Raw genomic sequence first — 25529 nt, forward strand, 5'->3', positions numbered from 1 at the left:
TACAGACCGGGACATCGGGATACAAATGACGACCGGGACAGAGGGAATATAAATGACGACCGGGACACAGGGACACAACTACAACGGGGACACCGGGGGAAACAGGGGGATATAAATGACGACCGGGACACCGGGACAGGGAATGGTCGATTAGCAATCACCATCAACAAAGCTCAAGGGCAATCATTAGAATCATGAGGTATAGATCTGAATACAGATTGTTTTCCCATGGACCATTATATGTTGCATGTTCAAGAGTCGGTAAACCTGACAATCTATTTATATGCAAAGACAATGGGACAGCAAAGAATGTTGTATATTCGCAAGTTTTACGTAGTTAAAACCATATATATATATATATATATATATATATATATATATATATATATATATATATATATATATATATATATATATATATATATATATATATATATATATATATATATATATATATATATATATATATATATATATATATATATATATATATATCTATATTCACAGGTGGGACATAGGGACACAACTACAATGGCGCGTAACTATTATGGCGCGTAACGACTCCTAATAAAGGAGTTTTTCTCCTAATAAAGGAGAAAAACAGTTTTGTTTTTCTCCTTTATTTTTTTCCTTTTTTTTTCTTTTTTAGTTTATTTAGATTTTTATTAGTTTTAGTTTATTAGTTGGTGGGGGCGCGAAGCGCCCCCACCAACTAGGTGTTGGGGTGGCGCGAAGCGCCACCCCAACAGCTAGTATATATATAAAAATAAGTTGTCTGTCTGTCTGTGTGTCAGGTGACGTCATGTTTCTGTGTTGACTGACGTCATGTTTTCGACTGACGAAATTACGAAATTACATTGGGACACAAATGACGACCAGGACACCGGCACATAGGGAATATAAATGACGACCGGGACACTCAAAGAGAAAGCGACCGCGACACAAGGAATGTTCAATTAGCAATCACCATCAACAAAACACCGTCAACAAACCATCACAAATGACGACTGGGACACGGGGAGTATAAATGACGACCAGGACATAAGTAAAAAAAAAACTTAAAAAAAAGGTAAAAACCACAAAAAAACTAAAAAGAAAAAAACAAACTAAAAACTAATAAAAAAACTAAAAAAGCTAAAAAACTAAAAAAACTAAAAAATATAAAAAACTAAAAAAAGGAAACAAAAAGAAAAATAAAGGAGAAAAACAAAACTAAAAAAATAAAAATAAAAAAAAACTAAAAAGAAAAAAGAAAAAAAAACTAAAAAAATGTAAAAACCAAAAAAAAACTAAAAAGAAAAAAAGGGGAAAAATACAAAAATTTATTTCATCATTTACCATTTCAAAAACGAATGTATATACAGACTGGGACACCGGAATACAAATGACGACCGGGACACAGGGAATATAAATGACGACCGGGACACAGGGACACAACTACAACGGGGACGCCGGGGGGCACAGGGGGATATATAAATGACGATGGGGACACAGAGAATGTTCGATTAGCAATCACCATCAACAAAGCTCAAGGGCAATCATTAGAATCATGAGGTATAACTAAAAAAAACTAAAAAAAGGCAGAAAACTAAAACCTAAAAAAAGACCAATTCAAAAACGAATGTATATACAGACTGGGACACCGGGACACGAATGACGACCGGGACACAAGGAATATCAATGACTCCCGGGACCCTCAAAGAGAATTCACAGACTGGGACACCGGGACATAAATTACGACCGGAACACATGGAATATAAATGACGACCGGCACACCGGGGGCACACGGGGATATATAAATGATGACGGCGACACAGGGAATCGTCGATTAGTAATCACCATCAACAAAGCTCAAGGGCAATCATTAGAATCATGAGGTATAGATCTGAATACGGATTGTTTTACTATGGACCATTATATGTTGCATGTTCAAGAGTCGGTAAACCTGACAATCTATTTATATACACAAACAATGGGACAGCAAAGAATGTTGTATATTCGCAAGTTTTACGTAGTTAAAAACATATATATATATATATATATATATATATATATATATATATATATATATATATATATATATATATATATATATATATATATCTATCTATATTCAAAGGTGGGACATAGGGACACAACTACAATGGCGCGTAACTAATATGGCGCGTAACGACTTACGCGCGCGGGGGGGCTTGGGGGGGGGGGCGCGAAGCCTTTTGAGGGTGAGGCTTTTCTTATTCCACGCATTCTCATGATTCCAATGGATCTGCCTTTTCAACCTAAAAGATTGTAATTCCCAATTTGATCAGCATATTTAGTTTTCAGTCCAGAACCACTAAAGCTATTATGTAAATATCAAAAATATTTATGTTGTCTCAGCAATAATTTTTAGTTTTTATTTCAAAATAGAAAATTACCTGACAATTTTAGAATTATATCTATCTATATATATAAAAATAAGTTGTCTGTCTGTGGATCAGGTGACGTCATGTTTCTGTGTCGACTGGCGTCATGAAGTTAGTTGTCGTCATTTTTGCTATGACGGTGACGTCATTAAAGATATTTAATACATATATGTTCACGTAGAAATCTATTAATGTTTAAGTTTAAAATGACTGATGAACTTACAATGGCAAAAGCCGATGAAGATGCTCAAAGAGTCAATGCCAAAAAACTTGCTGCTGATAGAGAAAGTCAGAAAAGAAAGCGTGCCGAGGAATCAAAAGAACAGCAAGGAAACAGGCTTGAGGCTAAACAACGCAAAACCGCGCAGTTAGATGAAGACCCACCTGGACAGCGAGAGTCAAAACATATCAAAACTGAAAATGATAGCGATGATGATTGGGTTTGGGATCTTGACTTGGATAAGGTAAGAAATTTCTAATTGTAAAATGACTGAAGAACCTACAATGGCAACACCTGAGGAAGCTGCTCAAAACGAATGTATTCACGCCGAAGTAGCTGAGTTGGTAAAGCGTTATGTTTCAGGTTCTAGGTCCGAGTGGCTCCAGGTTTGAACCTTGGCTTTAGCATTAATACAAAAGAAGAAAAAAACTAAAAAAGGTAAAAACTACAAAAAAACTAAAAAGAAAATATATATATATATATTTATATATATCATCTTTTCCACAAAAATATGTGCTTCTGCTTAAAAACAGCAATCGAATTGATGCCTCCTGATACGCAACTATCAACAAAGTGGCAATCGTTGTGGTCGGTGATCAGTTCTTACCTCGAGATAATATTCTTTATAGGCGAAACAATCAGTTGACAAGAATTGCTTAAACTGATCGATGCTACGATGCCCTACAATATCCTGACGAATATAAATGACGCCCGGGACACTCAAATAGAAATCACAGACTGGGACACCGGGACACAAATGACGACGGCGACACAGGGAATATAAATGACGACCCGGACACAGGGACACAACTACAACGGGGACACCGGGGGCACAGGGGGATATATAAATGACGACGGCAACAAAGGAAATAGTCGATTAGCAATCACCATCAACAAAGCTCAAGGGCAATCAATAGAATGATGAGGTATAGATCTGAATACGGATTGTTTTCCCATGGACCATTATGCGTTGCATGTTCAAGAGTCGGTAAACCTGACCATCTATTTATATGCACAGACGATGGGACAGCAAAGAATGTTGTATATTCGCAAGTTTTACGTAGTTAAAAACATATATATATATATATATATATATATATATATATATATATATATATATATATATATATATATATATATATATATATATATATATATATATATATATATATATATATATATATATATATATATATATATATATATATATATATGTATATATATATATATATATATATATATATATATATATATATATATATATATATATATATATATATATATATATTATATATATATATCTATATCTATATTCACAGGTGGGACATAGGGACACAACTACAATGGCGCGTAACTAATATAGCACGTAACGACTTACGCGCGCGGGGGGGCTTGGGGGGGGCGAAGCGCCCCCACCAACTAGGTGTTTGGGTGGCGCGAAGCACCACCCCAACAGCTAGTATATATATATATATATATATTCACAGGTGGGACATAGGGACACAACTACAATGGCGCGTAACTAATATGGCACGTAACGACTTACGCGCGCGGGGGGGCTTGGGGGGGGGGGCGAAGCGCCCCCTCCAACTAGGTGTTGGGGTGGCGCGAAGCACCACCCCAACAGCTAGTATATATATATATATATATATATATATATATATATATATATATATATATATATATAATATCATATATATATATATATATATATATATATATATATATATATATATATATATATATATATAACATCTTAACATCTTAGCGGTTCAATGTGACAGTACCACCTTTATAAACGTTTACTTACCTTGCGATCGACGTTCTATTGCATCGTTCACATCTTTCGCTAAAGGTTGCTCCAGTTTAAAGTCTCTACTCGAAAGTCTACGTTTGAAAGACCTAAATTGGGTTTTAGCTGGTGACCTTAACTGTGACATTCTTGGTACCTCCGATAGATCAATCCTCTTGCTAGAATCACTTCCTAGCATATATCACGTCGCAGTTAAGAGCCTCCCATTCACGTATATTCATAACAGAGGCTGTTCAAAATTGAACCTGGATCACATGATCTCTTCCAGTTCCAGCTTAATATCATCGATTGTCAGGGTGGACGAAGAGAAGATTGACGACGATCACCTTATTCTTAGCTGTAATTTGTCCTGTGAGCTATCTGGCAAAATACTTTCGGCTCAGCCGAAGTGGCATATGAAGTTGAATTGGGATCGTGCTAATTTCCCACTATACCTTGCTAGGCTAACTGCTTTACTCTCGACCATAAAAGTGCCATATCACCTGCTGCAAACGTCAGTTTCCTCGCCTTCAAGTACAGTTGACCTAAATTTCTATTATTGTCAAATCGTCCATTGCCTTAAATCAGCTTCCAAAGCTGCAGTGCCTGTGGATAAAGTTAGGATTGGTACAAGAAAGCCTAATTGGAACGTTGATCCTGAAGTAAAACGTGCTAAGCAAAAAGCCAAATTTTGGCTACGTATGTGGATATCATGTGACCGACCATCTTCCGGGGCTGTTTTCTCTGTGAAACAAAAGTGTAAACTTGAATATAAGGCCAGTTTGAAGAAGGCACGCTTGAATGCATGGCCAGGCCCCACCGATAAGGCCTCCTGGAATAAGGTTATTAATAGTGAGAAATGTTCCCCATCTACCCTATCTTGTCTCCAGCTAGCTAATTTTGTTGATCAGTATAAGCGTGTGTTCAGTGTATTTAATAGTTTTCTTCAGTCTTTTTATTATAAGTTGCTTAAACCGCTTTTACCATACCGTCTCCTGCAGGCTCATGTCCAGCCTGTAGCAATATCTGAAATTCGCCGGGCTTTAAGAAAAATTAAGCGTTCAAATAGCCTTGATGGTGACGGCCTTTCTTACCGATTTTTTGCTTATGATTGTCCTGCTCTACTTAACCATTTACAAATATTTTTCCAGTCTTGCTTAGCACAGTCGCTTGTTCCTGATAGTTTCCTTTGTGGCCGTGTAACGTCCACTAAGGAAATGCTCCCATGATCATCCAATGATGTGCTCCCATGCACATCATGTTTTAAGCCGACTCATGAACGATGCCGTAAAAGCTAAAATGTCTTTATACTGTCTTACTGTTGATATTTCTGGAGCTTTCGACAATATTGTGCACTCTCAGGCTCTATTTTCCCTTGCGTCTTCAGGTGTTAATCCTTCCGTACTAAGTTTATTGTCTTCTTGGTATTCAAAGTCTAAAATTCAAGTTACCTGGAATGGCCAAATATCTGACCCAGTAAAAATTAATAAGGGAGTTCAGCAAGGTGCCGTATTGTCTCCTAATATATTTAAATGCGTGCTTGCATCGTGCCTGCGTCCCCTTAGAAGTTCTGTTTTTTACGGTAATACTGGTTTGTCTTCTATTGCATATACAGATGACGTTCTTCTTGTTGCCCGGACTCGCCGTGGACTGCTTTCTAATTTTACTATATTAACCAATGAACTATCTAAGATTGGACTGTCAGTTAATGCGTCTAAATGCGAGTTTATTTGTTTTAATAGCCCTTATGCGGTCGCTCCATTCGTTACTGGGACTGCAGTTCTACCATGTTCTTCTTTAGTTAGTTGGCTTGGTCTGTGTTTAGGCCCAACACTTTCCGCTACCTGTTCATTCCTAGTGAATCAAGCCGTGAAAAACCTAAGCGTCGCTTACGAAAAAATATCCCCAAACAAAAGCCGTTATAACCGCAACGGTTTGTGCATGATTTATAACGCTTATTGCGCCCCTGTGCTTTTGTTTTTATCAGGCATGGCTCATCTGTTTCGTAAGAAAGATCGACATACTCTACGTACGGCTTATTTCAGATATTGCAAATTCCTCCTCCGGCTTCCTAGATGGCACCGAAACAAAAAAATAATTGCTCGATTTGGTTTAGTAGATGTTCCTTCTCGGATTCGGTCTTCCAGTGATGATTTATGTAAAAAGACTGTCAACTTTATTCACGTTTATGACCCTCTGCAGCCTTTTTTCCATATTGATACTGGTTGATTAATCCATAATGTCTTTTGTTAGTTTCAATTTTGTATTTCTTCGCTGTTTATCGTATTTGTTTTTGTTTATTTATTCATAATACTCCTTACTTTGTGTTTTTTATACTTTACGGGTAATAAAGTTCATTCATTCATTCATTCATATATATATATATATATATATATATATATATATATATATATATATATATATATATATATATATATATATATATATATAAATAAATTGTCTGTCTGTGTGTCTGTCGGTCAGGTGACGTCATGTTTCTGTGTCGACTGACGTCATGAAGTTAGTTTTCGTGATTTTTGCTATGACGGTGACGGCATTAAAGATATTTAAGACATATATGTTCACGTAGAAATCTTTTAATGTTTAAGTTTAAAATGAATGATGAACTTACAATGGCAAAAGCCGATGAAGATGCTCAAAGAGTCTATGCCAAAAAACTTGCTGCCGATAGAGAAAGTCAGAAAAGAAAGCGTGCCGAGGAATCAAAAGAATAACAAGGAAACAGGCTTGAGGCTAAAGAACACAAAACCGCGCAGTTAGATGAGGATCCACCTGGACAGCGAGAGTCAAAACATATCAAAACTGAAAATGATAGCGATGATGATTGGGTTTGGGATTTTGACTTGGATAAGGTCATCAATTCCTACCAGATTTTAGTTAAAAAAACAAAGTTCGGTGATATGTATTTCATAGTGAAGCTGAAAAATAAAGAAGAAAAAGAAAACTGAAAAAAGAAAAAATGTAAAAAACTAAAAAATACTAAAAAGAAAAAACACTCAAAGAGAAATTACAGACCGGGACACAAATGACGACCGGGACAGAGGGAATATAAATAACGACCGGGACACTCAAAGAGAAATTACAGACTGGGATACCGGGACACAAATGACGACCGCGACACAGGGAATATAAATGACGACCAGGACACAGGTATTTAAGAACATCGTTCAAAGACAAATTTTTAATTGTAAGAAGACCGTTAAAAGAGAAATTTCTAATTGTAAAATGACTGAAGAACCTACAATGGCAACGCCCGAGGAAGCTGCTCAAAACGAATGTATTCAAGCCGAAGTAGCTGAGCTGGTAAAGCGTTATGTTTCAGGTTCTAGGTCCGAAAGGCTCCAGGTTTGAACCTTGGCTTTAGAGTTAATACAAAAGAAGAAAAAAACTAAAAAAGGTAAAAACTACAAAAAAACTAAAAAGAAAATATATATATATATATATATTTATATATATATATATATATATATCTATATATATAAAAATAAGTTGTCTGTCTGTGGATCTGTCAGGTGACGTCATGTTTCTGTGTCGACTGACGTCATATTTTCGACTGACGAAATTACTGACCGGGACATCGGGACACAAATGACGACCGGGACACCGGCACATAGGTAATATAAATGACGACCGGGACACAAGGAATGTTCGATTAGCAATCACCATCAACAAAGCACCGGGACACAAATGACGACCGGGACACCGGCACATAGGTAATATAAATGACGACCGGGACACAAGGAATGTTCGATTAGCAATCACCATCAACAAAGCACCGGGACACAAATGACGACCGGGACACAGGGAGTAAAAATGACGACCAGGACATAAGTAAAAAAAATTAAAAACTAAAAAAAAGGTAAAAACTACAAAAAAACTAAAAAGAAAAAAAAACTAAAAACTAATAAAAAACTAAAAAAGCTAAAAAGCTAAAAAAAAACTAAAAAAGAAAAGAAATTGAAAAAGGAAAAAAAATGAAAAATAAAGGAGAAAAACAAAACTAAAAAAAGAAAAAAAAACTAAAAAGAAAAATTTTTCTTTCAAAAGAAAGAAAAAATATATATATATATATATATATATATATATATATATATACTAGCTGTTGGGGTGGCGCTTCGCGCCACCCCAACACCTAGTTGGTGGGGGCGCTTCGCCCCCCCCCCCAAGCCCCCCCGCACGCGTAAGTCGTTACGCGCCATATCAGTTACGCGCAATTGTAGTTGTGTCCCTATGTCCCACCTGTGAATATAGATATATATATATATATATATATATATATATATATATATATATATATATATATATATATATATATATATATATATATATATATATATATATATGTTTTTAACTACGTAAAACTTGCGAATATACAACATTCTTTGCTGTCCCATTGTCTGATCATATAAATAGATTGTCAGGTTTACCGACTCTTGAACATGCAACATATAATGGTCCATGAGAAAACAATCCGTATTCAGATCTATACCTCATAATTCTAATGATTGCCCTTGAGCTTTGTTGATGGTGATTGCTAATCGACCATTCCCTGTGTCACTATCGTCATTTATATATCCCCCTGTGCCCCCCGGCGTCCCCTTTGTAGTTTTGTCCCTGTGTCCCGGTCATCATTTATATTCCCTGTGTCCCGGTCGTCATTTGTGTCCCGGTGTCCCAGTCTGTGATTTCTCTTTGTGTGTCCCGGGCGTCATTTATATTCCTTGTGTCCCGGTGTCCCGGTCGTCATTTATATCCCCCTTTGCCCCCTGGCGTCCCCGTTGTAGTTGTGTCCCTGTGTCCCGGTCGTCATTTATATTCCCTGTGTCCCGGTCGTCATTTGTATCCCGGTGTCCCGGTCTGTATATACATTCGTTTTTTAGTTTTGTTTTTCTCCTTTATTTTTCATTTTTTTCCTTTTTTATTTTTTTCTTTTTTAGTTTTTTTAGTTTTTTAGCTTTTTTAGTTTTTTATTAGTTTTTAGTTTTTTTTTCTTTTTAGTTTTTTTTGTAGTTTTTACCTTTTTTTTAGTTTTTTTTTTTGTTTTTTTTACTTATGTCCTGGTCGTCATTTGTACTCCCTGTTTCCCGGTCGTCATTTGTGTCCCGGTGCTTTGTTGATTGCTAATCGAACATTCCTTTTGTCCCTGTCGCTTTCTCTTTGAGTGTCGTCATTTATATTCCCTATATGCCGGTGTCCCGGTCGTCATTTGTGTCCCGATGTCCCAGTCTGTAATTTCGTCAGTTGAAAACATGACGTCAGTCGACAGACAAACATGACGTCACCCGACAGACAGACCCACACACACACAGACACTTATTTTTATATATATAGATTGTTCCAAGTTTTCATCCGTCACGATGTCTAAGATTGAAAAGGATAAAGTTCAACTGGATGCAAAGTCAATTTAGTCCCTTCTTTCGATACTTCTGTGCTGCTGTTAGATTGTCAGGTCTACCGACTCTTGAACATGCAACATATAATTGTCCATGGGAAAAACAATAAATATTCAGATCTATACCTCATGATTCTAATGATTGCCCTTGAGCTTTGTTGATGGTGATTGCTAATCGAACATTGCCTGTGTCCCCGTCGTCATTTATATATCCCCCCTGTGCCCCCGGCGTCACCGTTGTAGTTGTGTCCCTGCGTCCCGGTCGTCATTTATATTCCCTGTGTCCCGGTCGTCATCCCGGTGTCTCAATTAATGCTAAAGCCAAGGTTCGAACCTGGAACCTTAGAACCCTACCTCTTGAACCTAGAACCTGGAACATAACGCCTTATCAACTCAGCTTCATCGTCTTTAATACATTCGTTTTTGAATTGGAATATGATGAAATAATTCAGACGTCATTTTATATGATGAAAAATTTTTTTAGTTATTTCCTTTTTTTCTTTTTAGTTTTTTTATTGGTTTGTAGTTGTTTTTATTGGCTAGCTGTAGTTGTGTCCCTGTGTCCCACCTGTGAATAGATAGATATAAATATATGTTTTTAACTACGTACAAAATGCGAATATACAACATTCTTCGCTGTCCCATTGTCTGTGCGTATGAATAGATTGTCAGGTTTACTGACTCTTGAACATGCAACATATAATTTTCCATGGGAAAAACAATCCGTATTCAGATCTATACCTCATTATTCTAATGATGTGTCCCTGTGTCCCGGTCGTCATTTATATTCCCTGTGTCCCGGTGTCCCGGTCGTCAGTTGTGTCCCGGTGTCCCGGTCTGTAATTTCTATTCGAACAATCCCTGTGTCCCGGTCGTCATTTATATAACCCGCCTGTGCCCCCAGCGTCCCCGTTGTAGTTGTGTCCCTGTGTCCTGGTCGTCATTTATATTCCTTGTGTCCCGGTCGTGATTTGTGTCCGGGTGTCCCAGTCTGTAATTTCTCTTTGAGGTTCCCGGTCGTCACTTATATTCCCTCTGTCTCGGTCGTCATTTGTGTCCCGGTCTGTAATTTCTCTTTGAGTGTTTTTTCTTTTTATCTTTTTTTAGTTTTTTACCTTTTTTCTTTTTTCAGTTTTCTTTTTCTTCTTTATTTTTCAGCGTCACTATGAAGTACATATGACGAACCTTTGTTTTTTTAACTTAAATCTGGTAGGCATTGATGACCTTATCCAAGTCAAAATCCCAAACCCAATCATCATCGCTATAATTTTCAGTTTTGATATGTTTTGACTCTCGCTGTCCAGGTGGATTTTCATCTAACTGCGCGGTTTTGCGTTATTTAGCCGCAAGCCTGTTTTCTTGCTGTTCTTGTGATTCCCCGGCACGCTTTCTTTTCTTACTTTCTCTATCAGCTGCAAGCCTGTTTTCTTGCTGTTCTTGTGATTCCTCGGAACGCTTTCTTTTCTTACTTTCTCTATCAGCAGCAAGTTTTTTGGCATAAACTCTTTGAGCAGCATCCTCGGCTGTTGCCATTGTAGGTTCTTCAGTCATTTTACAATTAAACATTTTTCCGTGAACAAATGTCTTAAATACCGTTAATGACGTCACCGTCATAGCAAAAATGACGACAACTAACTTCATGACGTCAGTCGACACAGAAACATGACGTCACCTGGCAGACAGACACACAGACAGACAACTTATTTTTGTATAGATATATTGTATAGATATTTATATAGATATCTTCTTCTATCTATCTATCTTCTATCTTTTATCTATCAATATTATATATATATATATATATATATATAAATAAGTTGTCTGTGGATGTGTCTGTCTGTCTGTCTGTCGAGTGACGTCATGTCATCAAGTCGTCATATTGTCATGAAGTTAGTTGTCGTCATGTTTGTTATGACGATGACGTCGTTAAAAAACTTGCGAATATACAACATTCTTCGCTGTCCCATTGTCTGTACATATAAATAGATTGTCAGGTTTCCCGACTCTTGATTATGCAACATATAATTGTCCATGAGAAAAACACTCCTTAATCAGATCTTTACCTCATTATTCTAATGATTGCCCTTGAGCTTTGTTGATGGTGATTGCTAATCAAACATTCCCTGTGTCCCCATCGGCATTTATACATCCCACTGTGCCCCCCGGCGTCCCCGTTGTAGTTGTGTCCCTGTGTTCCAGTCGTCATTTATAGTCGACAAAAATGACGTCAGTCGACACACAAACATGACGTCAGTCGACACACACGTCCCAGTCGTCATTTGTGTCCTGGTGTCCCAGTCTGTAATTTCTCTTTGAGTATCCCGTTCGTCATTTATATTCCCTGTGTCCTGGTCTGTATATACATTCGTTTTTGAATTTGTATATGATGAAATAAATTTTTTTGTTTTTTTCCTTTTTAGTTTTTTTTTGGTTTTTACCTATTTTTAGCTTTTTTTTTCTTTTTTCTTTTTAGTTTTTTTCTGTAGTTTTTACCCTTTTGAGTTTTTTTTTCTCCTTTATTTTTCAGTTTTTTTCCTTTTTTTAGTTTTTTTTTCTTTTTCAGTTTTTAGTTTTTTTATTAGTTTTCAGTTGGTTTTTTTTTCTTTTTAGTTTCTTAGAAAAGAAAATGACGACCCTGTGTCCCAGTCGTCATTTGTGTCCTGGTGTCCCAGTCTGTAATTTCTCTTTGAGTGTCCCGGTCGTCATTTATATTCCCTGTGTCCTAAATTTTTTGTTTTTTTCCTTTTTATTTTTTTGGTTTTTACCTTTTTTTAGCTTTTTATTTTTTTTCTTTTTTCTTTTTATTTTTTTTTGTAGTTTTTATCCTTTTTAGTTTTTTTTCTCCTTTATTTTTCAGTTTTTTTCCTTTTTTTAGTTTTTTTTTCTTTTTCAGTTTTTAGTTTTTTTATTAGTTTTCAGTTGTTTTTTTTTCTTTTTAGTTTTATAGAAAAGAAAATGACGACCCTGTGTCCCGGTCGTAATTTGTGTCCGGTGCTTTGTTGATGGTGATTGCTAATCGAACATTTCTTGTGTCCCGGTCGCTTTCTCTTTGAGTGTCCCGGTCGTCATTTATATTCCCTATGTTCCGGTTGTCCTTTGCGTCCCGATGTCCCGGTCTGTAATTTCGTCAGTCGACAAACATGACGTCAGTCGACACACAAAGATTACGTCACTCGACACACAGACACACAGACAACTTATTTATATATATATATATAGATATATATATATATATATATATCATGAAAAGAGAAATCACCAATGCTACAGCACAAACACAAAAAAAAAAAAAAAAAAAAAAGAGACAGAAGGAGAAAAGGAAGACTGTTTTCCTAAATTAGTGATTAATATAGACCAGCACTTGAATGAGGCCTTAACCCTACTCATCCATACAATCACATAGGTCAAACAGCATAGCCACACACAATCAACCATAAAGAATAATCCATGGACAGGCAGTCATGTCGTCAATAAGTATAAGTCGTCATTTACCGAACAATAGAAAAAATAATATAGACAAATAATTCATATATAGACAAATATAGACAAATATAGACAATATATATATATATATATATATATATATATATATATATATATATATATATATATATATATATATATATATATATGTACAATATTCTTCGCTGTCCCATTATCTGTACATATAAATAGATTGTCAGGTTTCCCGACTCTTGATTATGCAACATATAATTGTCCATGAGAAAAACACTCCGTATTCAGATCTATACCTCATTATTCTAATGATTGCCCTTGAGCTTTAATGATGGTGATTGCTAATCAAACATTCCCTGTGTCCCCATCGGCATTTATATATCCCACTGTGCTCCCCTGCGTCCCCGTTGTAGTTGTGTCCCTGTGTCCCAGTCGTCATTTATAGTCGACAAAAATGACGTCAGTCGACACTCAAACATGACGTCAGTCGACACACACGTCCCAGTCGTCATTTGTGTCCTGGTGTCCCAGTCTGTAATTTCTCTTTGAGTGTCCCGGTCTTCATTTATATTCCCTGTGTCCTGGTCTGTATATACATTCGTTTTTGAATTTGTATATGATGAAATAATTTTTTTTGTTTTTTCCTTTTTAGTTTTTTTGGTTTTTACCTATTTTTTAGCTTTTTATCTTTTTTCTTTTTTCTTTTTATTTTTTTTGTAGTTTTTACCTTTTTTAGTTTTTTTTCTCCTTTATTTTCAGTTTTTTTCCTTTTTTAGTTTTTTTTCTTTTTAGTTTTATAGAAAAGAAAATGACGAACCTGTGTCCCGGTCGTAATTTGTGTCCGGTGCTTTGTTGATTGTGATTGCTAATCGAAAATTCCTTGTGTCCCGGTCGCTTTCTCTTTGAGTGTCCCGGTCGTCATTTATATTCCCTATGTTCCGGTCGTCATTTGCGTCCCGATGTCCCGGTCTGTAATTTCGTCAGTCGACAAACATGACGTCAGTTGACACACAAACATTACGTCACTCGACACACAGACACACAAACAACTTATTTTTATGTATATAGATATATATATATATATATATATATATATATATATATATATATATATATATATATATATATTTAACTACGTAAAACTTGCGAAACATGCAACATAATAATTGTCCATGGGAAAACAATCCATATTCATATCTACACCGCATTTTTCTAACGATTGCCCTTGAGCAATCGTTGCCCTTTTTATTACGTCCAGCGTGCTGAAAAGTATGCGGGTTGGATACGCGAAAATTTCACCCAATCGTGGTCGGTATAACCGAAATGGAATATGCCGTCTTTATTCTAGTTTTTGTGCCCCTGCTGTTTTTTATCTTTCTGGTTTTGCTTTCCTCCTTCGCAAGAAGGATACAAAGAAAATACGCTCAGGATATTTTAAGTATTGCAAGTATACTTAGTATGCCTCGGTGGTATCGGAATCATTCAGTCGTCTCTAAATTTGATATCGTTGATGCGCCCTCGCGACTGAAACATTTATCTAAAGATATATGACACCATTGCTGAGCTCTATTCGCGGAAACGGCTCGATTTTCTACATCAGCCTAAAATAAAAGACTACATAAGAACTATTAGGAAGGAACACATTTCAATTTTTTTCAAAGAGAGAGAGAGAGCGATTTATTGACAAAATATGTAAACAAAAAAATGTGGTTACTTTCCTAAAAAGACTTGTCCATGGGGGAGGTTCAATAAATAGAATATTGAATACTAAAATTAACTGACGTTTGAAGATATAAGTTGGACAAAGAATACCAGTAATTTTTTGAAAGAATATTTTCTCCTTGCAAATAGTGGAAAAACGAGCATGTTCAAACCAAACTTTAAAACTACCTTACCTTGTTCCCAAGAGCCAGAAATGGGAAATTGTCAGGAAATCTGGGAGAAATTTGAATGAGAAACCCGTCTCTCCACGAGTCTAGAAATTTGAAACTGCTGGCATATGTAACATCAAATACTAAAACGCAACAATCAGCTGCTCTGTAAAACGCAACACCAAGGGACCGAAATCTCTTCTTTCCAGCCGTGTCCCATATCTGAAAAAAGAAAGAAAATCGACATCAAAAACATAGCTTAACAGAAATTATTAAAAGAAGGTTTATAAGCAAAGGAAACGTGCTAGTGTTTATTATTATTTTTTTTTTCTTCAAAATGATGGCTAACATAAAGTCTACCAGATGTTTCTCAAGAACCTACATCCTTACCACGTCACTACCATTATCAAAGAGACTGAGGTGAGGAGGATGTAGAGAGTTTCATATTCAAAACTGGTCATTTTTTTTCTTTTGCCCCTTCTTCCGCTCCTCGCAGTATTTCATTCTTCATCTTAGAGTAAATTTGATGGCATATTGATTTTCATTTCAACCTGTTTTTGTACTTTTAGCCTTCCGAACAAATAATGATTTCTATCATTTATTTTTAGCAATTTCATTTTTTTTTGCAGTATAGTAACTACAATTACGATACTAATTGCTTGGGATACTCTGCATAGCCTATTACAAGATATTTTACCTAATAGGCTAGCATCTTTTCATCAAACGTCACTTCCATTCAAGGCCAAATCGAGGGACAGGGGGTTTATCGGGTTAACTTCTTCCCCAAAATTTTTGTCCAACTCGTAAAAAAGCAACAAAAATGTGTATATGCAAATTTGTAATGATTTTTGTAAGGTTTCTTTTCGTACTCCACTCCCCCATAAAAAATCTTGAATATGATTTTGCTTCAAATGGTTATTTTTTAGCAGCAAGAACGCTTCAATTCTTCAAGCAGTCCCTTTCCTATACAGAATAAATTCTGCTCATTTTGGGGTTTAATGTTAATCTTTACTTTCGTAATAGTGGCGTACACCAAAAATATTCCCGGAAATCATACGGGAGTAGATATCAATTTCAAACTTTTGATGCATTTTCAAAGTTTCTTTTATACCCCTCCCCCTTCCTCTGAAACAAAAATTCAGGCTACGGCCCTGAAAATTATATATCAGTTTCTATCTCAAACCTCTCCTCGTCTCTCTTATAACTAATTATGTGTTTAACTGATGGCTCAATGAGAGCTGGGATGTTTTGGCATTAAATTGCACTCTTTGAGGTATCTCCCTCCCTCCCTAACTACAAAACATTCAGAGAACCCATTGCAAAAGTTTTAGTATCTTTTTTAGCTTTAAAATTTGTCCGTTGCTTATAGATAGAATTTATTACTGGAAACCATACGGATATTTTTAGAAGGGGAGTCTCCAGTAGGGGAAGGGGGATTGTCTGGGGGAATTTTCAGTTGGGAGAAATTTTTTTGGTAGTAATTTCCTTTCAGTGGGGATCCATTTTCCTGGGTGTGTTTCCCGGGGAATGGGGTATTCTCCATGGGGGTAAATGCCTAAAACTACCTGCACTAAGATCCACAGCTGGAATATTATAAATAAAATGATATGGGTGTTTGATATGGGCTGATCATTTTTAGGACTGTGGATATCAACGTTATCAGCAGCCAGGGTATTTAACAAGGCAACCTACCTGAAGGGATACCAGCTTATCATCCACCATTACCTCTTTTGAAACAATACCTGTACCAATTGTTGCCTTGTATTCATTTGAGAATTTTCTGAGGAGGTACTGGTTCATAAGAGATGTTTTACCAACTCTGGAGTCACCCAATATAATCAACATGAGTAAAATTTTCTTGTAAAATTTGTAATGTAATACCCCACTCCTGCCATCAAGCATATGTGGCTCACAATGTAACTGAAAAATAAAATGAGGAAGATAAAAATGTTTAATGATTTTAAAGGAAAATAGAAATAAAATTATCGAGGAAGTATTATTTTCTAGAGAAGCATTGATGCTGGGAGCACTACTGGAAAAAATACAAAAGCTGGTTAGAATCCTGAGAGCATGTTTTAAATCCCATAGCTCTGATGAAGCTGTCTGCAAGATATATAATTTCAGTTCCTCGATAACAAGGGTAATGACTTCTCAATGGAACAGAAGTTTTACCATGACAGATATATATTGTGCCCGGAGAGAGCCACTGCACAACTTCTAACAACAAAACATTTTGACGCTAAAATCAGAGCGCTCAATTATTCAAGTGATAAATGGTCCATTGTGGAAGCTGTCATTGAGGTCCTTCAGCCATGCTAAAACAGGTGACAGTGATTACTACTGGGCATAAATATATTTCCGCAAGCAAAGTTGTGCTGATGATTAAAGGACTTGAGTTGTTTTGTCAGACTCTGGATACCAGTACTATGGCTGAGTTAGTGAAAGAGTTACCAGCTGTTCAGCTAAGGAGACATTTTTCAGCCAGTCCCATGTTTGGCATACAACTCGTCATAAGAACTGGCTTGTTGGACCCTCTAATTTACGAAAAAATGAGCAATATATTCAGATCGTCAGTCCATCTCCTCATGTTTCCAGTAGTTTATTTCAGAGCTGTGAAGTACGGAAGAACTCACTAAAATCCAACTGAAATTTGCATATTTCCCAATTGACATTGCTCCTGCCAAGGCAGGGACTAACTAAAATGCATCAAATAATCAAGATAAAGAAGTCATCTTGTTAGCTTTTATTAATGTTAAATGATGCTATGATCTTAGATGTTAGCAATTTGGTTGATCTGTTTTTAAAGTTCTTTTTAGTCCCCTCCCCCCCCAAAAAAAAAATAAATTCACACCAAAAAAATTTTGGATACATTCTTGGGTGGCAGCACAGTGTTAAGGACTTTCAAACGCACCCCCCACCCCTTCAAAAATATCATTATTTTCGATTTTCGGTATAACTCCTAAAATTGTCATGTCAATTGCCAGTCTTTCGAATTCCCCTCCCCCAACGAAAATTTTCCTTATGCCTGCTTTCGACTGGGTAGAGACTTACCAGATTCTAGGAAGCGGACGATAAGCAAGCCTTCACAAGACCCTTTCATTTAAAGAACTACTTCTATTACTACTTTATTATATATATATATATATATATATATATATATATATATATATATATATATATATATATATATATATATATATATATATATATATATATATATATATATAGATGCAGAGTTCAGTTGAATTTTTAGTGAGCTTTTCCGTACTTTACAGCTCAGAAATGAACAAAAGACATGAGGAGACGGACTGACGATCTGAATATCTGTCTAGATTTCCATAACCAAAATGTATCACCAAATCCAGATAAATAAGTCATCGTGTTGGCTTACTATTTGCTAAAAAGAGGGATATATTAACAGGATAAGCTTGTTTTGGTTTTACTTGATTGTTTTACATTTGCTGTTTTTTTTTTTGTTTTTTTTTTTTCATAGACATGTATTTTGGGGGTGATACCTGACAAGGGGATGCCATGGATATTCTATGGTAGCCATAACACTGTGCTGGGTAGAGAATATAAAGTGGCGAAACCCTATATAGGCCAGTGTATTCTCCTGATGAGCCCTTGTGTTGGGTTGTTGCCTCTGAATTATTTGTCTATATTATTTTTTCTATTGTTTGGTAAATGACGACTTATACTTATTGACGACATGACTGCCTGTCTATGGATTATTCTTTATGGTTGATTGTGCATGGCTATGCTGTTTGACCTATGTGATTGTATGGATGAGTAGGGTTAAGGCCTCATTCAAGTGCTGGTCTATATTAATCACTAATTTAGGAAAACAGTCTTCCTTTTCTCCTTCTGTCTCTTTTTTTTTTTTCTTTTATTTTTTGTGTTTGTGCTGTTGCATTGGTGATTTCTCTTTTCATGTTATAAAAGAGCTTTAAGAGGTTTCAAGAAGAAATATCCCGCACAAGCTCTGAAGCATTGTTATATTTTTGCCATTTTTTGTTTATGATATTAGTCAAGGTTTTGAAGATATTTTCATTTTTTGCTGAGAAAATTGAAAAAGACCCCTATGATTTTGAAAAATGTATTTGCCAATCCCCCTATATTTTCTCAAATTGTCGCCCCTGAAACCCCACTATCAAATTTTAAGAGAAAAAGTAGGTATTATTTTTATTTTTTAGATCAAAAGTGTTCTATAATGTTTATTCTGTTGTGCATGGTGGATACTGAGCCCCCACTCCACCAAGAACAATTTGGCCTACATAACTGCACAGCGTTTTAAAAATCGACTGTATTAAAATTAACAAAAATGCAAGGCATAGAGTACATGGATTTATTGAGAAACGGACTTTGGGCTTGAGCCTAGCAATGTGGTCACAATAACAAATTTATATAGGCTAACATAGATTGCAAAATTGGATTCTTTTTTCTTCTTTTGCAATTATGATTCTCACAAATAGGGCAAACACAAATGAACTCAAACTTAAAATTAAAATTCGTAATATTATGGGGAAACTATTAGGATTCAAATATTTTTTGTATTTTAGCTCTTGCCCCTGCCCTATTTGCAAGGCTTATAAGATTTTGCGATGACAAGTCAATAAGAAAAAAATGTCTTGATTGAAAAAAAGCTTGACCTAATGCAGTGGCGTCAGCTGAGAGGCGGGGGCATTTGCCTCCCTCATTATTGCCCCTCTTGATTTTCAAGAATACTTCTTTTTTCGTATTTCCTTTGATTTTTTTTATAATTACTTTCAAAAAATTAAAAAAACAACAAAATTCCCCAATCCCTTTATTTCTATGAATTGAGACCACTGGCTTACAGGCTGTTTCTCTTGGACTTTGCTTCTTGTTCCCAGGATATAACCAATATTCACAGTTAAACGCAAGTTTTTTAAAGTTAGAAGCCGGTACTAGAATCTTTCCAAGCTTACAGGCAAGGAAGGAGTGAGGGTATGAGGTAGAAAATGCTTCTAGTGCCATGCTTTGAGCTGTAAAATGTTTTATAAAAACCTATTTCACCTGTCCCAACCTCCATAAATTTGTGACAAGTCGGTGTATTAAATGGTTGAGTAGAGTTGGGTGTTTGACAAAATGTAATAAGATCCTATTTTTGGGTTTAAATCTAATTTAAAACTTAACTTCTTTAATGCAGCAGCTTTTGGTGCTAGTAAAAATCTTCTAAACTAACTTGTCCCTGAATTTAGTACACCTCAACTACTATTATTTAGGAATTAAACTGTAGCCAACCCTAGACTTGAGTATATTTCTTTAATAGATAACTTCCCAAAAAAGAAGTATTTCAAAGAACAGTTAAGAACCGTGATAAAACTCAAGACAATTAGAGATAAGTCCTATGACGATTCAAACTGAAACTAAAATAAATAGTCACATCAAACAGGAAGATAACAGATAAGACAAATAAACAAATGCAACAACAAATGGAAATTAAAATGAATACTCAAGTCAAGCTTAAAACAAACAAAAACTACTAAAAACAGGAGTTTGGCTACTCCCCCCTTAAGGATAAGCCTTTTAAAATATGTTGCATTTAATTGAAAACTATATCTATTTTGAACAGTGCACTTTAATTTTTCAAAACACTTAATAAAAAAAATTACTATGAAAAAACAAGACACCAGAAAAAAACTAATGAACATAAATTTAAAAATACTATAAAACATTGTTAATTGAATTATAAATCTCGCCAAAATAAGATTCAACATTGTATAACGTTTCCTTCAATATTATAATTATGGAAAGGTTTAAGAATATGTTTTGTTCTCAGTAAAGTAAAAATGACTTTTGAAGGATTGTGATTAGATGGTGGGAGCAGTACTCAAATACTTCTTTGCAGTAATTTCTGTTTGTTTCAAGATTAATTTAAGTATTAATTTTCATTCAATTTATATTTGATGAGATTATTTTTTTTAATTTCTATTTTCTTTGGGTTTCATTCGTTCTTAAGCAGTAGCTTCTGATCTTTTAACTTTGAATTACCATACATTTCTGAAACTTTAATTGGCTCTTTGGTTTTCTTTATAAAACTTAGAATATTTCTCCAGTTCTTCAGCTTTTTGGCTTGAGAATTAAAATTTTGGGTTCTAATTCAAATTATTAAGTTAAGTTAAGGGTATTATGAATGTATATATTACCTTTACTTCAACTGATCCTCCCTCTTAACAATCCTCTGAAAGTTCATACTTAATACTCAAATCCATTTTTGATATACACTCATTTGACAATCTGCACGCGCATAAGTTTCTTTATTTATTTTAAATTCCTCCTGCATATTCTGTCAAATTTTCACCTTCATACGTGTGGCCTAAGTTGGCCTTGTATCATAGTAGTAGTGGTAGTAGTAGGAACCGTAGTAACAGTAATAGTGTATTATTTTTGGTGATAGCAATAGCTGTAGCAGCAGTACTAATAGCACTTGTAGCAGGCACATTTTGCCTTTCGGTCAACTGAACATCCCACCTATGATGTCCCTGGAGTTTCGTCTTGATACGATGGGCCATTCAAAAATGTTTCTTATAAACCTGTATCAGCAATCTGCAGGCACATAATGTGTTTTGATTTAGTTTTACCTTCCCCTCAATGTTTCCTCAGATGTTTTTTCAACATCCTCAACCTTAGTAGTACTAGCTAAAGAAGTAGTAGTTTTAGTGATAGTATGAAAAACTTTGTTTGCATGTTTATTTTGGGAAATGACAGACGGGGGGGGGGGCATACCACTTCAACTCTTAAAAACATCACTCTAACTTCAAATAATTTGAATTTTAAACGACTACCCATTCCCAAAAACCTTATATGCCCTTGAGGATGGGAGGGGAAGGTGGGGCAGCTTAAGAACTCAAAGCCCTTGTCAAATAGCTCCTGGGGGTTTTCATTCAGATTGTGTCTAGTGAAAAGAAATGTAATTGGGGAGGGGGGCTGGTTGCTCTCAAATCACTTTTAACTCTTAAGAGGGCACTAGCCCTTTCAATCTCCAATCAAATGAGCCTCTGATTACACCCGAAGGAACTTCTGCATACCAGTCCAATAAGCTCTATCTGGAGTTTATAATACCACCCATTTCCTAAGAAAACTTACATCCCCCCGGGGCCTAACTCTTAACCCTTGCCCTGGAGGCTCTAGGGGCAGGGTTTTTTCCTCTAAGACATAGTTTCCAGACCCTCCAACCACGATGAACAAATGTAATATCTCCAGATTTTGATTGAATGTTTTTGGGAGATTATGGCCGTAGGGGAAGGGCTGGTTGCACTCAAATCACTTTTGACTCTTAGAAAGATCACTATAAATTCTACTTTCAAATTAAATGACCGATATTTGACGTTGATCTCAATCCAAAAAACATTATACACCCCGAACCCAAGACTTATAACCCCATTCCCAGTGCTTAGGGGTTATGTCAACCCTAGAGGCATTGTTGTATGTTCTTTGGACTATTTTGAACAAAATCGTCATTTCACGATTACAATCAAATTTGTTTGGTGAAACAGGTGTTGTTAGGGAGGGGTAATAGTTACTCTTTATTGGTTTTGCTCTCTTAAAAGGGTCAACCCCTGCTCCTAGGCTCAGGGGGTTTGTTTTAACCCCAAATGCCTTTTCATATGACATCTCGACTATTCTGGGTAAAATGGTTCCATCAAAATTTCTCTTAGATGCATTTCAGGAGAATACGATATAAATATATATATATATATATATATATATATATATATATATATATATATATATATATATATATATATATATATATATATTAGTGTGTGTGTGTGTGCGTGTGTATGTGTGTGTGGCACAAGCACATTCGACTGAAGTAGATACCCTCAAATCATTTTGACTCATAAAAAGACACTAGAGCTTCTGATTACCAGCCCAATGAGCCCCTGCAAAGTTTGTGCGACCACATTTCCTACAAAAACTTATATGCCCCCAGGGTATAGCCTAATACCTTTGCCCTGAGGACTTTAAGAGAGTGGTTGGTCATACTCGAATACATAGTTTGGATCTTTCAACTACGTTGAAGAATATGGATAATTCCAAATTTTGATGGGAAGTGTTTGGGGAACACTTCCCCAATCTATTAAAAAGGGTACTATCCTTCTCAATTTCCAATCGAATGAGCCTATTAGAAGTTTCTGACGGCAACTCCTTCTATACAAAGTGTCCTGGTCTAACAAAAATATAATAGTAATACATTGTGCTAATATCGTTCTTTACTTAAGGAGCACTATTGCGCTGCCTACGATTATATTTTTTTTTCTAGAGGCACTTCATATGGAATGGAGGGTAGTGTAAACCTTAGAGGGGAGTCATTCGATTAAAAATCAGAAGGTCTAGTGCCCTTTTTAAGAGTCAAAAGTGATCGGAGGACAATTAGTCCCCCAATCCCTTTTCACATAAATGTATTTGAAAAAATCTGAAATAGCCATTTTGTTAAAACAGTTCAAAGATCAGATAACAGGAGCCGGGTCAAAACATCCCCTCGATCCCTGGGGTAAGTACTGTAAGCTATGGCCGGGGTTATCTGATGTTCTTGCGGAAGGGGATGGTTGTATAAACTTCAGAAGGAACTCATATGATTGGAAATCAAAAGTTCTAGTAAACTTTTTGAATGTGAAAAGTGATCAGAGTGCTATTAGCCCCCCCCCCTTAGCCCTATATTCCAAAATCCATCCGATTAAAATTTTAAGATGGCCCATGTAGTCCGATATTGTTCAAAGATCGGACAACAAAAACTTCTGGGAAGACACAAACTCCTTTAACCCGGGAGAAAGTATTGAAAGTTATGCCTAGGGGGAAGATAAGGTTTTTATGTAGGGAGTGGTTGTAGAGGAGGATCATTTTATCAGAAATTGAAAAATCTAGTTCCATTTTTAAGAGTCAAGAGTGATCAGAAGGCATATACCCCTGCACCCACTTTTCTCTAAATGCAACCGATCAAAACTTCGAGATAGTTATTTATTTCAAATTAGTCAAAAGATCAGATAAATTGGGGGTCAACACAGCCCCGGCCCCCAAGTCTGGTGGGAAGGGTTGTAAGAATTAGTAGCATCAAATTAGATTCTTTTCATTGTTTTTTTATATGTTTAGTTCCTTTTGCAATTTCAGTCGCCCAAACTAATATAGATATTACCCCCCGACCAATATAGTCATTACCAACGGTGTCCCCGACTATTATAGACATTACCCCCAACTAATATAGACATTACCCCCGACTAAATAAGATATCCCCGACTAAAATAGACATTTGGCCATCTAATATAGACATCACCCCGACCAATATAGACATTATCCCCGACAAACCAGTTCATATTCTCTCAGTTTCTAAAACAATTCCCAAAAATAGAAATTAATACTTAATGTTCCTGAATTTTCCTTGCATTACGGCTCAAGAGAAAAAATTTATACACTCTTTCAGTTAACTATGGCTAAGTTTTACAAAGATGGAACACTTTCTAAAAAAACAAATATAAAAAATACTAAATGTTCTTATTACTGAAGAAAAAAAAAGAGTTTTCTAATACATCAAATTTTTTTCTTCAATGGTTTTTCTCATATTTCGTTTCTTTTAGCAATTTCATCATGATCTTGTGAGCCGTTGTGATTAATATTTGCTTGATTTTTATAAATATGATATACATAAGAAACCCTTGTATACATCAAGGCTTTTAAATGAGCTCCTAAGAGTGTATACTGATAAGAAACCGTTCAAAAGATGATTTATGTAAGAAGTGCTTGCCTTTCCTTACATGCATAAACCCTAAAGAGTGCAAACAGGTGACACACCATTTAAACGTGATTTGTACAAATGAGTATTTCAATTTTAAGTGGGCTCTGAATTAGCATCTAAATACCTATTCTAGAAAAAGCCCTTAGTTTATAGAATACACTAAGGCCTTTGGCCTTTTTAAGGCCATTTTAAGTGGGCTCTGAATTAGCATCTAAATACCTATTCTAGAAAAAGCCTCTAGTTTATAGACTACACTAAGGCCTTTGGCCTTTTTAAGGCCATTTTAAGTGGACTCTGAATTAGCATCTAAATACCTATTCTAGAAAAAGCCCTTTGTTTATAGACTACACTAAGGCCTTTGGAACAATAGTGATTTAAAAAAAAAGAAAAGAAAACTTGATGAAGAATTGAAGCAGTTCCACGTTGGCTAATTCTCACATTCAAATTAGCACTTTTGATATTTATATAATGTTCCAGTATTTTTATTTTTTTTTTTTTTTAGCAAGCTAAGCTTGTCTTTTCATCCAATTACATAAAAAAACTAGTTTTTTTTTAACTATAAGTAAGGAGCGACATTAAAACTTAAAACGAACAGAAATTACTCCGTATATGAAATGA

The 25529-nt window shown here is 35.6% G+C and overlaps 1 protein-coding gene across 1 annotated transcript; it reads right to left on the minus strand.

The window, feature by feature from the left end:
* Positions 1-14764: 14764 nt before the first annotated feature.
* Positions 14765-17011, minus strand: LOC136030576 (ras-related protein Rab-7a-like). Its single transcript, XM_065709648.1, has 3 exons — positions 16850-17011; positions 15182-15379; positions 14765-14887 (listed from the first exon to the last, which is right to left on the minus strand). Exons 1-3 carry the CDS (start codon positions 17000-17002, stop codon positions 14765-14767), a joined length of 474 nt encoding a protein of 157 aa, XP_065565720.1. The 5' UTR covers positions 17003-17011.
* Between the last annotated feature and the right edge of the window lie 8518 nt (positions 17012-25529).

This window comes from Artemia franciscana, chromosome 8, assembly GCF_032884065.1.
Source record: "Artemia franciscana chromosome 8, ASM3288406v1, whole genome shotgun sequence".
Classification (NCBI taxonomy): Eukaryota; Metazoa; Arthropoda; class Branchiopoda; order Anostraca; family Artemiidae; genus Artemia; species Artemia franciscana.